At 42.1% G+C, this 12576-nt stretch overlaps 1 protein-coding gene across 1 annotated transcript; it reads left to right on the top strand.

The window, feature by feature from the left end:
* Window positions 10914–11948, top strand: LOC109836026 (NDR1/HIN1-like protein 1). The gene has a single exon (XM_020403967.1). The coding sequence runs from the start codon at window positions 10980–10982 to the stop codon at window positions 11604–11606; it is 627 nt and encodes a 208-aa protein (XP_020259556.1). The 5' UTR covers window positions 10914–10979; the 3' UTR covers window positions 11607–11948.

Genomic DNA, 12576 nt, shown 5'->3' with positions numbered 1-12576 from the left:
GTGAAATGCGCAGTACTTCGGGTCATTAACCCTTTTAGCATCTTCCTGGTCTTGAATCGGAGTCAACTTGATCTTGTTATTCCCTATGAGGTATTTGAAAATACCAGGGACTTTGTCTTCTTTAAAAGAATAAACCTTCGAGAATTTTGGTTTTGAAGTCTTCAGTTTTTGAGGTTGTTGTTGCCACTGTGACTGCTGAGATGCCTTTGGCTGCTGCTGTTGTGGTTTCACTTGCAGCTCGAATGTTTGGTTCATGTCCACTGCGTTTACTTGTGCTTTTCCCTTACCCCGAGGGACAAAATTCTGTTGTGGAGTATTTATCGTCGTTTGACCCCTTTCGGCCTTCTTCCTCTTGAGAAAGCGTTCGGCTCGTTCTCCTCGCACCTTCAAATCCCTCCAGGTATTGGATGGCGCCATTCTTATAACTTCAAGAATATCAAACGAAAGTTTATTATGACAAGTTTCAAGGATGAAGTCTTCGCTGATCGGATCTCGACAATTCATTACCTTGTTCCGGAATCGTTTGATAAAGTTCTCAACTAACTCTCTGTCCTTCTGCTTCTCATCGAATAACGTTCAGATTGAAACCTTAGTGTCGTCATCGAAGAAATTTATGAGAAACATGTCTTCCATGTCGTCCCAACTGCTAATACTTCCCAGCTTAAGACGGTGATACCAATCAAAGGCTGCTCCGTGAAGAGTGCCAACGAAAGACTGTTCCATCAAGAGCTCATTGCCAAAGATTATTCTTAAATGAGACTTAAAGTATATTAAGTGCTGAGTGGGGGAACCCTTTCCATCAAACGGTGTGAAGTTGATCAAATTAAACTTCACCGGATACGGGATTGATTCCCATTCTCTCGTGTACGGACACGGTATTCTGGACTTCTTTATTTCCTGAGCATTCATCAACGTATTGATTTTGCTCTTCAAGTCCCTCATCTTCTTATCCTCGCTTGCATCTTTCTTCGAGCGATTCTGGGGAGAAGTGACGTGGCCCTCCTTTGTATTGTTATCATCCGAGGGATCACCCCCAGCATTGTTGTCAACGGGAGGGATGTCCATGTTGACATTCTCATCCGCTTCCCGATCACTATCATCTTAGTTAGGATTATTGTGATGGCTAGACTCTCCATGCTGATTCGTCAGCGTCGTAATTTGTTGGATGTGCATATCTCTCATCTCCTGCTTAGACATCTCCATTTAAAATTTGAAATTCTCCTTCTGCTTGGTTAGAGCATCTTCGAGAATTTTAGCCATTTGTTCCGTGTTGATCATAAATGACTCATAGGATTGTCCTGTGCTGGATGTCATATCATCGGAAGCTATTACTGAGAAAGTATCTGAGCAAGCATCTAACGTTTCGTCATCTGAGTATAGTCCCTTCTGCATTCTCTGGTAGTCCCTTCATCTACTTGTCTCTGATCGTAATCGAGTTATCGAGTTATACGCTAGGATACTATTGAAAACTGATCAGGACTAAAGTGTCGTGTCGACCTCCCTTTGTCGGTCATATTGACGGACACTTCTGGAAATTCATCATTTTGAGTGATTGATTTCTTTCTATGAAAACGCCTTGGTTTGGGTTCAGATGTTCCGATGAAGATTCTTTCAAACACTGAAACTCTCTCCGGAACCATCTTGGGGCAGCAACATTCTGACAACACTGTCTTGATAATTTTAGCACACGGACAATGAGAAACCATTTCTCGGGTACTTCTTTTTCAGGACTTGTTTGTACCCCCAGCTTGATAGTACGACTCATCGGTCTTATGGCCGGAACAACCCATCGTGTGTTAGCACGACTCCCTAGGTATAACGTCATTGTTAGATGAATAGGCTTTCCTCTGGAGACTCAATGCTTTGTTAGCTTCTTCAGGAGTTACACGTTCGAGGCTGTGATTTTGTGGGCGTAGGACCTCAATGGGCTCCTGGACTTCGACACGCAATCCAATGTGGTAGTTATAAAGATTTTCCCATCATGCGATTTCCTCCACCGCCTAGGAGGACGATTACAACCCCCAGCCCGATAAACCACTCGAGATTCGTTCGATGGGATCAAGCGCTCTATGACTGGAGCTTTATCTCGATCATCGTGTGATGGACCAAGACGATCTGTGATCTTTATCTTGAAGTGGGACAAATCCACTCTATCACGGAGCTCTACCGGAGGTGTGGAACTTGATGGAATCGGAGAAACTGGTGCAGAACATCTTCTGTCTCAGCCGTGGCACGGGTCAGACTTGAGTGACTCGCATCTTAGAGGGTCAGACTTGAGTGACCCACTGGCTGGAGGGTCAGACTTGAGTGACCCACGGCTTAGAGGGTCAGACATGAGTGACCCGCAGGCTGGAGGGTCAGACTTGAGTAACCTGCAGCTTGGAGGGTCAGACTTGAGTGACCTGCAGACTGGAGGTTCAAACTTGGGTGACCTGCGGGTTAGAGGGTCAGACTTGAGTGACCCGCGGGCTGGCAGATCAGATTTGAGTGACCCGTATTTTTCTATCTTTTCGGCCGTCGTCTTGGACTTTGGCCTCCATACTTTGTTCAGTCTTTGTGGCTTCTTTTCCACTTCTTTATTTTGTAATTTTTTTACTTCTTGCGCAAGAATTCTTGCATGTGCAAGTAATGTGCGGCGTTTCTGAATTCGCTCTTCAAGAGTTGATCGGGTTCTTTTGACGTGGACCCATTCGTTCTTCGCTGGTTTGAAGGAGGAGGGGTTGTCCACTTGCTGCTGTGGCGGTTGGCGCCTCATGGACTTCAGATCCACTTCATAAAGGATTCCATCAACTGGCTCCAAAGCCTTGGCCAGCTAGCGTGCGAGGCATTATCGTCGTCTCTGACGTGCTCTCTTTGATAAAATGGGCACGTTATCAGTAGTTAACTCATTGCTCAAGGGGTTCAGATCTGCGGCTTCGACTTCGTCGGATATCGGAGGGGAATCACGAGCCACAAGTGCAGTAGTGGTGAGGAGATCTTCTTCTTGGACCTGTGAAGCCGAAGTCCAGTGAGCTTTCTTGAAGTAGGCCTTCCTGCATCTGTGAGGAGAGGCGGATCTAGAGGAGGAGGACAAGTATTCCTCGTACTTCTGCTGGTCGAATTCGTATTCAACCTCTTCTTCAATCGGGATGAGAATCCTAGGTTGCGACACGTCAGCCTTCGCAGAAAGGTTGTCGGCTCCTACTGTGGTCGCCAGCGTATTTGGGTGGAAAGTTGATTTCATTGATGGGTCCATTACAACTTCAAGCATTTACAATAAACTCAAACAAATAGTCTTTTTATAAGACTTTAAATAAAAAAAATTATAACTTTCGTTAAACTACATACAATATTAGTTCTAACTCCTATTGCTTGTGCGGGATCATTGCCGGTGCCGGGGTTTATTCGTGGACCGCCTACGAATCAGATCCGGTTAGCAGAAGATTGCTGATCAATGCTCTTACTTCACGAAGGAAGTAATCATAGCAGCGATAATCTCGACCAAGCGAGATTACGGCTCTTCTCGATATTAAGACTAAGCTTAAATCCAGAGGAATAATGAGACAACAAGACTCAGATCTCTCGAACTCTCTTTTTGTTGAGGAACACCGCTAAGATCTGCTAACTCTTCAGAAATTCATGCTCCACTCTCCAATTTGACGGCACTTCACCCTCTTGATTTCCAGATCAGTAAAATGGAGGCCTTAGGCTTATATTTATAGGCCTCGGATGTGGGTATTTAGATGAGAATGAGTGATTTCGCCTTATCTTTAGTTAATAACGGCCTAACTACATTTACGGTTGATATCAAGTCAATTGGGAAACCCTAGAACCGATAAATTCTGTGAAAATTGTTTTAAAACAGTCAAAAATGTGTTTCGGGCTCTGGATTGCGCGTCGGGCTCTGGTGACCCACGTGAGCACGGGTCACCCATTAGCAACATGCGTGGGCGCGGGTCACCCAAGGGTGACCCACGTGACCGCAGGTCACGTCTAAGCGACCCACGCGGCTAAGTCACCTAGGGTGACTAAGCGCGCGATCGGCCGTCACCTCTTGGTGACCCGTGTGCGCGCGGGTCACCAGATGGTGACCCGCGCTCCCACGTGGGTTCAGGCTATTTTTCACCTTTTGGTGTTTCCAAACTCCCTCGGACCTTATACTTTCCACTGTTTTGCGTAATTGGTCGACTCATTGACTTGTACGCTTTGTTGAGGGAATAATAAACGAATGCGTCGGTCACTTAGGGCTGCCTGATGTGCACGTGTTGATTGATGTGTGCACGTTGACTGACATGCGCATGTTGATTGACGTACGCGTATTGATTGACGTGCGCGTGTTGATTGACGTACGCGCGTTGATTGACGTACGCGCGTTGACTGACGTACGCGCGTTGGCCAATTGGATAATTCTTCGTGACTCGTCCACTCTTTGTTTCGAGCTGTATGCAGGCTCTCATAGGCAATTTAGACGCCTACACATTATGGTAGGCCGTTATTAATAACGCCAAAAACCATGTCTTACACGTATGGAGGACTTTATCTCGATCCCTAATTAGAGATAAGTCTGAATCTAGCACATGCTGCTAGGTAGCCTATTCCCATAACAATGGCGAACCCTACGTATTCAATATCATAACAAGTTGTTATTAATAACACCAGAATCATGCATTACACACATGGAGGATTTTATCTTGATCCCTAATTAGAGATAAGCCTACGCCTAACACTCGTTACCGGTTAGTCTTTTCTCGTCAAAATGATAAAGTCTATATATTCAAAATCATAGCATCAAGTCTAAGAGGGTTCATTCTCTTAGCACAACATTACATGTGGAACGGACTTAGATAATCCACATGCTAGTCCGACTCAAACGGTAGTCGATAAAGGCTTATCAAATCCGTTGATGGCTGAGGGTTTGCCAAAACTCCTATGCATGTTTACAAGCCCATCAGCTTAATATGTGTGAGCTGAGACTTGAAACAGATGAGCTAAAGACAAGTCTCAAAGACTTAGTCAAAATGCATGAAAGCCACCTCCGCGTCTCAAGTTAAAACGCCGAGGTCAGACCCACGTTGCAAAAATCACAACGCCGAGGTCACACCCGGGTTCCAAATTTAAAATGCGAGGGTGAGACCTGCGTCTCAAGTTTAAAACACAGGTGTCCACCCCCGCATTCCAGAAGTAGGATTATGACACATACCTTCACACAGGTCCTGCATGGAAAATCTCTTCAACCAAGATGCCTTCGAAGCGAGTGCAAATAACAACTCCCTTACGATAAGGAATCAATAGCTCCAAGATCAGAGTTGAGATACAAAGTATTCCAAAAATTCATCCCAATCAACCGTGAACTTTTGAAAACTTTAGAGGAGGTTTTGTAGGATGTCTAAAAATCATAATAGATTGGTGATGAAAGTTATAATTCGACGGCTTCCAGATGGTTACAATTTGAAGACTTTCACGTAGATCGATGAAGGTTACAATCTGACGACCTTTGTAACAACTGATGAAAGCTCTAATCAACAACCTTTACAATTAATATCGGGTGTTACAATCTGACAACTTTTATATTTTCAAGGAGCCAAGACGAAGATTATAAGATGACAGTCTTTGCAACTCTCTAGTAAAAGAGACTACAAATTGACGGTCTCTTCAAATCAAGATGCATAGCTTACCTCTGCGTCCCAGATTCAAAACACAGAGGTCCTTCCTGCGTTACAACCTCAAAACGCAGAGGTCATCCCTGTGTTACAACATCAAAATGCAGAGGTCATGCACGCGTTTCAGAGTCAAAACGTAGATGTCATCCTCAGCACTCCAATTAAAAAAACACAGAGTTCCAGACTCAAAACGCAAAGGTCATGTAGAGCTCAACTCTACGTCCTAAGCCCAGAACACATAGTTCATTTCTACGCAACGCGACCCGTGCGTTCAGCCCCCAAAATAGGCCCAACTCTGCGTTTGACTCGTTCAAAGCATAAACTAAATGGTTTCAAAACCGTTTTCCCCATGATTTGGGGAGCTGTTTAATGGGGCGGTTACACATCATTCAGCCCTACTTAGGAGCGAATTAAGGGGGTAGTTATACCTCTTAATCCCCTATAAATAGCGGGAAACTCAATTGAGTTCGGGCTCAGTTTTTGGCTCTTGGCGATTGATCTCTTTTGAGCCTTGGCCTTGGTAGCAAAGAGGAGGTATTTGGCTGGCTTTTTTTTGGTGAATTACTGGAGCTTTGGAGATCAACAACAGGAGATTTTTTCATCCTTGGCTTATAAATCGAATTCGGTTAAATCAACTCTTTCATAGAGTTTCAAACTCGTTCAGAGTTATCAACTCGTCCAGAGTTCTAAAACTTGCTTTGCAAGTTCTCCATAACGTCAAATTGTGAGGAGAAGATATCGTTCCAGTGAATCAAGACGTGCGGATCGTCAACGGAGAGCAAATTTGATACGATCATTCGAATGAGGCACTCCATCGCCACCGTGAAGAACCTAGTTTTAAACAAAGGGGAGAATTCAGATCAATTCTCTTCTCTTTTGTAATCAGGAAATCTAAATTGTAATAAAGATTGAGAGAATAAAACGTTCAATTCTTTCATTGTCTTTCTATAAATTTTCCACCAAACAAAAGAGGGAGCGAGATCTAAAGTAGATGAAGGTTGAATAGTAACTTCATTTGTTTTTTCCTTAGGCACTGATTTGACCTTTAGCATCCAAACCCGTTTATACTTGAGCGATTTCTTAACCGCCTCTTCTTGCTGTATTTCTTGTGCTTTTCGCACAAGTATCTGGACGTGCATAAGAAATACGCGGTGCTTCTGAATGCGCTCCTCTAGAGTGGAACGGTTCTGTTTGACACGAATCTATTCGTTAGTAGGTGATTTGGAGAAGAATCTCGAAGCTTACTATGGTGATGGTTTAGCCACTTGGTGTTTCCTGGACTTCAGATCTGCTTGGTAGCAGAGCCCATCCACTTGCTCCAAAGTCTTAGCAAATTGGCGAGCGAGACGTTAGCGGCGTCTCTGACAATCTCTCTTCGATAAAGTTGGCACACCTTTAGTAGTCAACTCCTTAATGGAGGCGATGTTTGTATATGCGGCTTCGGCTTCATTGGACACCGGCGGATGGTTACGAGGTACAACTGTAGTAGCGGTAGCGGGGAGATCACATTTTTGGGTCTTCAAATCTGAAGACCAGCGAATCTTCCAGGAGGAGAAGACCTTCCTACACTTGCGAGGAGAGGTGGATCTAGAGGAGGAGGAGGAGACATACTCTTCAAACTTCTATTGGTCAAACTCGTATTCGACCTCTTCAGCCACGGGGATCTTGATCAATGTCTGCAGTACGACAGTCTCGACGGCGAGGCTGTTGGCTCCCACTGTGGTCACTAGCTTGTTAGGTGTAAAATTTTGTTTTTTCATTGAGGTATTCATTACTACTTCAGTCGTTACAATAAAAACCAAAAGATAGTCTTTTTATAAGACTCTTACACAATGAAAACGAAAAATTATAACTCTCGTCAAAACAAACACAACGGACGTTTATCACCCGCTATTTGCGTGAGATCTTTGCCAATGCCGGGGTTTATCCATGAACCACCGACCGATCAGATCAAAGTGCAGATTTCGTTGACTCGTGAAGGAGTCAAGAAACTGAAGCAATTATCTCGGCAACAGCGAGATAATCACTTTTCTCGAGATCACAACAACGGTGTGATCTCAAGAGAAGAACTGGGCTGCAGATCTGTTGAACTCTCCTTCTTTATGCCGAAGAATTTGATGAGATCTCCTCCTCCTCTATGAAATTTGTGGCTCTTCAGTCTCCAATTCAACAGGGCTTCGCCAAGGCTCGAGAATTTCAGACATGTACAAATGAAGGCCCTAGGGCTGTATATATTTATAAGCTTCGGGAGCTTTGTTTTCAAATAAGAACGACCGATTCACTCTTATCCTCAGTTATAACCACTTTATCACATTCTAGGATAACATTAGATCAGTTGGAACAAATCCAGACGGTTAACGGTCGAAAACGGTTCAAAATAGCATTTTTAGGCCTGCGGACACCCGCAGTGTCTCTGCCATGGCCGAGACACTTGAAGTGTCTTAGCCTTGGCCGAGACACTCACAGTGTCTCCGCCAAGTCCTGGGCACCGTTCAGGCACGCCCCGATCAGAATCGTTGTATCTTTGTTGTCCGAACTTGGAATTACGTGATTCAAAGTGCGTAGGAAAGCCGACGAAAAGATCTACAAGCTCCCATGGTTGAATCATACATGAAGTGGATTAAACACGAGGGGTGTTTCGTCTTTCGTAAGCGAAGCGTAACTCCCGATCAGTTCGTATCTTCGTTATTCTAAGTTCTGTTGCTTCATACGGTTCGTCGATTCACTTTATGCTCTTGTCGACGTCAAATAATCTTCTGTGACTCGGATAGTGACGTTCACCATCTTCTCTGTCTCGAACCACGTGCGGGAATCCGTGGGTAATTTTTGATGCCTACTAAACCTATTTAGGTTTTTTAACACATAAGCCCTTGTAAAAACCTCAATTTTCATAACTAAAAGACAGAGATTCCTTTAAACTAATAAATGAAAAGGAAACTATTCATCTCTTATTATTGAAAAATTAATTACGGAATTATTTTTACTGTCTCTGCGACACGGGGTGTTACAGCATCATAACCATCAACCTNATAGTAGGCGTAATTTGTTTCCTACTCAGCATTAATTATTTCATTATTTTGGGATTTCATTATAACTTTTTCACTTCAATTAGTACCTTTAAAACTTTTTTAAAGAAAATTATTCTTGAGAAATTAAGTATTCTTTTTCCAATTATTTAGAGAAAGCCACTCCTTCAATGAAGTTAAGTTGGCTGGTAATTCACTTATACATTAGACTATTTATTTTACTATTTTTTGGTAGCAGAAAAGATTCAAATTTTTATTTATAATAGACTTTACTTGTTTCCTGCTTAGTATTAATTATTTCATTATCTATAACTTCCAATTGTTTTCACTTCAATTTGGAACATTTTTAAAGAAAATTATTCTCTAAAAATTAAGTATTCTTTTTCTAGTTATTTGGAGAAAGCCACTCCTTCACTGAAGTTAAATTGGCCGGTAATTTCACTTTTACCATACATTAAACAACTTTTGGCTTATCAGTTAACACAGAGAATTAATAGGGGATCCCTTGTTTATTTCACCCCACCCACCAAAAAAGACCTAGACCATACTTTCGGGGCTGTTTGGTTGGCTTTTTTTGTTTTGGTTTCCCTATCAAAACTGACAAAACTGTCAGTTTTGACAGCTTTACTTGCAAAAACGTTCATTTTGGGGCGTTTTTGCAAGTAAAGCTATCAAAACTGATAGCTTTTGTCAGTTTTGACAGGGAAACAATGGCAAAAAATGCCAACCAAACAGCCCCTTCCTCCTCTCTATCATTACCCACTTTCCCACTTCCCTCCCATACTAAGTATCTTGAAAGACTCTACATCGTTACCACTCATTACATGAGTGCTCCATTTGCTTTCTATTTAGAATCATTCTAATGGGACCCCCTCCTAATTCTATCACTAGCACCAACATGTACCATGAATATCCTTCTCAATGTAAATACCCTCTAATTAAATACTGGGAAACTAGACAATAAGAAATCCGTAATTGAAAGATGGCGAAGCGCAATATGTGTAAGATACACTTAGAATTTTTTTTTTTTCTTCAGACCACCAATTGTCCACTAAATGCAATAACACTGAATAGCTTTTATAAATAGGACCATATTCATCTTTCAGCCAGAACCTTCTCAACTGAAATAAATAATTTTTTTTTAAACTTTTAATGAATGATTAGTATCATGATCCCGCATCTTACACTGTGGATATCTGCTTGATAAGACTGCCATGTTCAAAAGATGAACCTCACCCAACCGTCCCTCGCATCTGCTACTCCTAAAGCTGCAGGAGTGTCTCACAAATCATGAGTACTTTTCTCAACACTTCAACAAACAAACAGTAAAGTCTTTTGTAAGATATTGTTTCTTCGAAAAGTGTTATTTTAGAACAGGTCTTTCATATATTGGCATTATGACATAAATCTTTAAAAATCTTTAATTTGCACTAGATATATTAATAACGTCATTATTCGTCATTGTTTTCTGTTAGAGTCTACCCTGATCATGTTAACTATTTGTTAGAATATAAAAATGTAAACACTCGACCCTCATCATAACTTTAGAGTTGTGGTGTCGTGAGCAACTAGCCCCCAAGTTCAGATTCTACTAGATACTTTATGGAGTTATCAGATCAACCCAAGTTCAAATTAATGTCACCTGCAACAAACTTATAGCGAATTTTCGAATGATTGACACTGTTGAATGAGTACAGGTGCTGGCCCACAAAAAGGCACTCAGCATGTAGAGGCATGTTAAAATATAAAAATGTAATTATCATCACAACTTCAGAGCTATAGTGCAGTGGCTGGGACTTTAAAGACTATCTGTGTAATTAACTCTACTAAAGTTAACGCTGGTTTCTCTCTTATCTCTCTCTCCCATGCACACAGGAGCAACAGCGGTGGCCTACTGCCGCATGCGCAGGCAGCGTCCATGGATGCAATGATACTATGGCCAACAGTGACCACTGACTGGTGGCCGGTAAAACTAGCGGTTACAAGGACATAATGGTAATAACAAATGAGTGTGTAACTAATTATAATAAATTTTAGGGTTAATTGCGGATAAACCTTTCTGCTTCTCATGCTGCAGATGAACCACCTTTGGGGTGGTGGGGGGTGGGGATTGCTTATTGACAAGTTGGCCCTGAGAATAGTATTAACAAATGAGCATTAATATTCTGAGGGATCCATTTCAAAATAATCATATGCTGAGCACCCATATCTAAAAACACACACTATATATAAACAACCAATATCCTCCTCTCTCTCTCTCGCTCTCTCTCCACAACGAAATACCTCACTTTCTTAATTTAATTAAACCCTCAAAATGTCTCTCCCCACAGAAACCTCACCAAAACACTGCGCGAACAAAGGCTTCCACCTAAAATCCCTCCGCCTCAACAAAAAACTCCTCTACACCCTCATCCCCACCCTCCTCCTCGTCCTCCTCCTCCTCTACTTCATCCGCCACCCTTCGAAACCCCAGTTCTACCTCCAGTCCACCACCATCTCCAACCTCTCCCTCTCCTCCCCCCTCCTCCTCCTCCTCAACTCCACCGTCCAAGCCACCCTCCTCTCCAAAAACCCCAACAAGAACTTCGGCGTCTACTACGACGACGTCCGAGCTTACGCTATCTACAAAGGCCAGCAAATAACCGGAGACTGTTTTTTGCCTTCGTTCTATCAGGAGCACGAAGAGCTGAACGTCTTGTCGGCGTCGATGTTTGGAACTGGCATGCCGGTTGCTGCGTCGGTCGGGTTCGAGCTTGGCCGGGATCAGGTTGCAGGTAGGTTTGTTCTGTCGGTGCGGGTGGATGGGTTGCTGAGGTGGCGGGTGGGCGGGTGGACGTCGGGGAAGTATCGGTTCGATGTTGATTGTTTGGCGGTTGTTGGGCTCAGGCAAGGGGTGATGGGGTCGGTGCAGGGGTCGTCGGCGTGCTCGACTAATGTTTAATTGAGTTTGGATTTAGTTCTTTTTTTTTTTTTTCTGGTAAGTATGAATCGATCGTTTATTATTAATGTTATTTATTAATTAATGGATCGCAATTATGTTTAAGTCTTGTCAGTTTGGAGAATTGAGGATGTAAATTAGTTTTGAGTGATTGAGGAATATTTATGGTGGTGAGGATTTATTATGATGGATTGTTAATTAGAGATTAGTGATAATTAGCTTTAGTGTTAGCTTGGCTAGGATTTTGTCATGTACATGCGTAGTGTTAACTTGTGTGCTAATATGTTGGTGGGATTTGGTGCGTGTCTCTTGTAAACTTTTATATTATTCTAATAATTAATGTTACCTGCTATTATCACTACTACTACTGTTATTATCATCATCATTATTATTTTTGGAGGTGAAGATAGGAAGAGGATTGATGTTGCTTTTGCAAAAGGACGGATAAAAAGGATGGGGATTGGGATATTCTGAAATTGGAATCATTTATGGTAGCCCCATCCTTAATTTCTTACACACTTTTACGGGGAAAATCCAATTTTCATTATTCTAGTATCAAATTCAGTTCAGGTTGGATTCTTTTTTATATTGATGCTGATTGAATTTGGGTCTGAGATATAATTCTCCAGATATAAGAATTGCTACTTTTTAAATACTTGTATCAGTACTGTTTCTAGGAAACTGAAAAATAAAAAATAAAAAATAAAAAAATACTTGTATGAGGAACTAAGTCATGTTTGATGAACGGTTGATGTTTCCTCCTTAATTCTTTTTGTAATCCAAAAATAGACAATTAATTCTATACCATCAAACATTCCACGAACAACATAAATTGAATTGTTTCAAATTAATTAATATAATTTATGGTCCTCTCTTGTGTGCACGAGACGCCTCATGATTGAAGTGGGACCACCTTCCCTGAGATTTGACTGCTGAATCAGCGGAGAGTAATGATAACGATACACACGCGGGG

The sequence above is a fragment of the Asparagus officinalis genome, chromosome 4 (genome assembly GCF_001876935.1).
Source record: "Asparagus officinalis chromosome 4, Aspof.V1, whole genome shotgun sequence".
Classification (NCBI taxonomy): domain Eukaryota; kingdom Viridiplantae; phylum Streptophyta; class Magnoliopsida; order Asparagales; family Asparagaceae; genus Asparagus; species Asparagus officinalis.
This window is presented reverse-complemented; position numbering and strand designations above follow the sequence as displayed.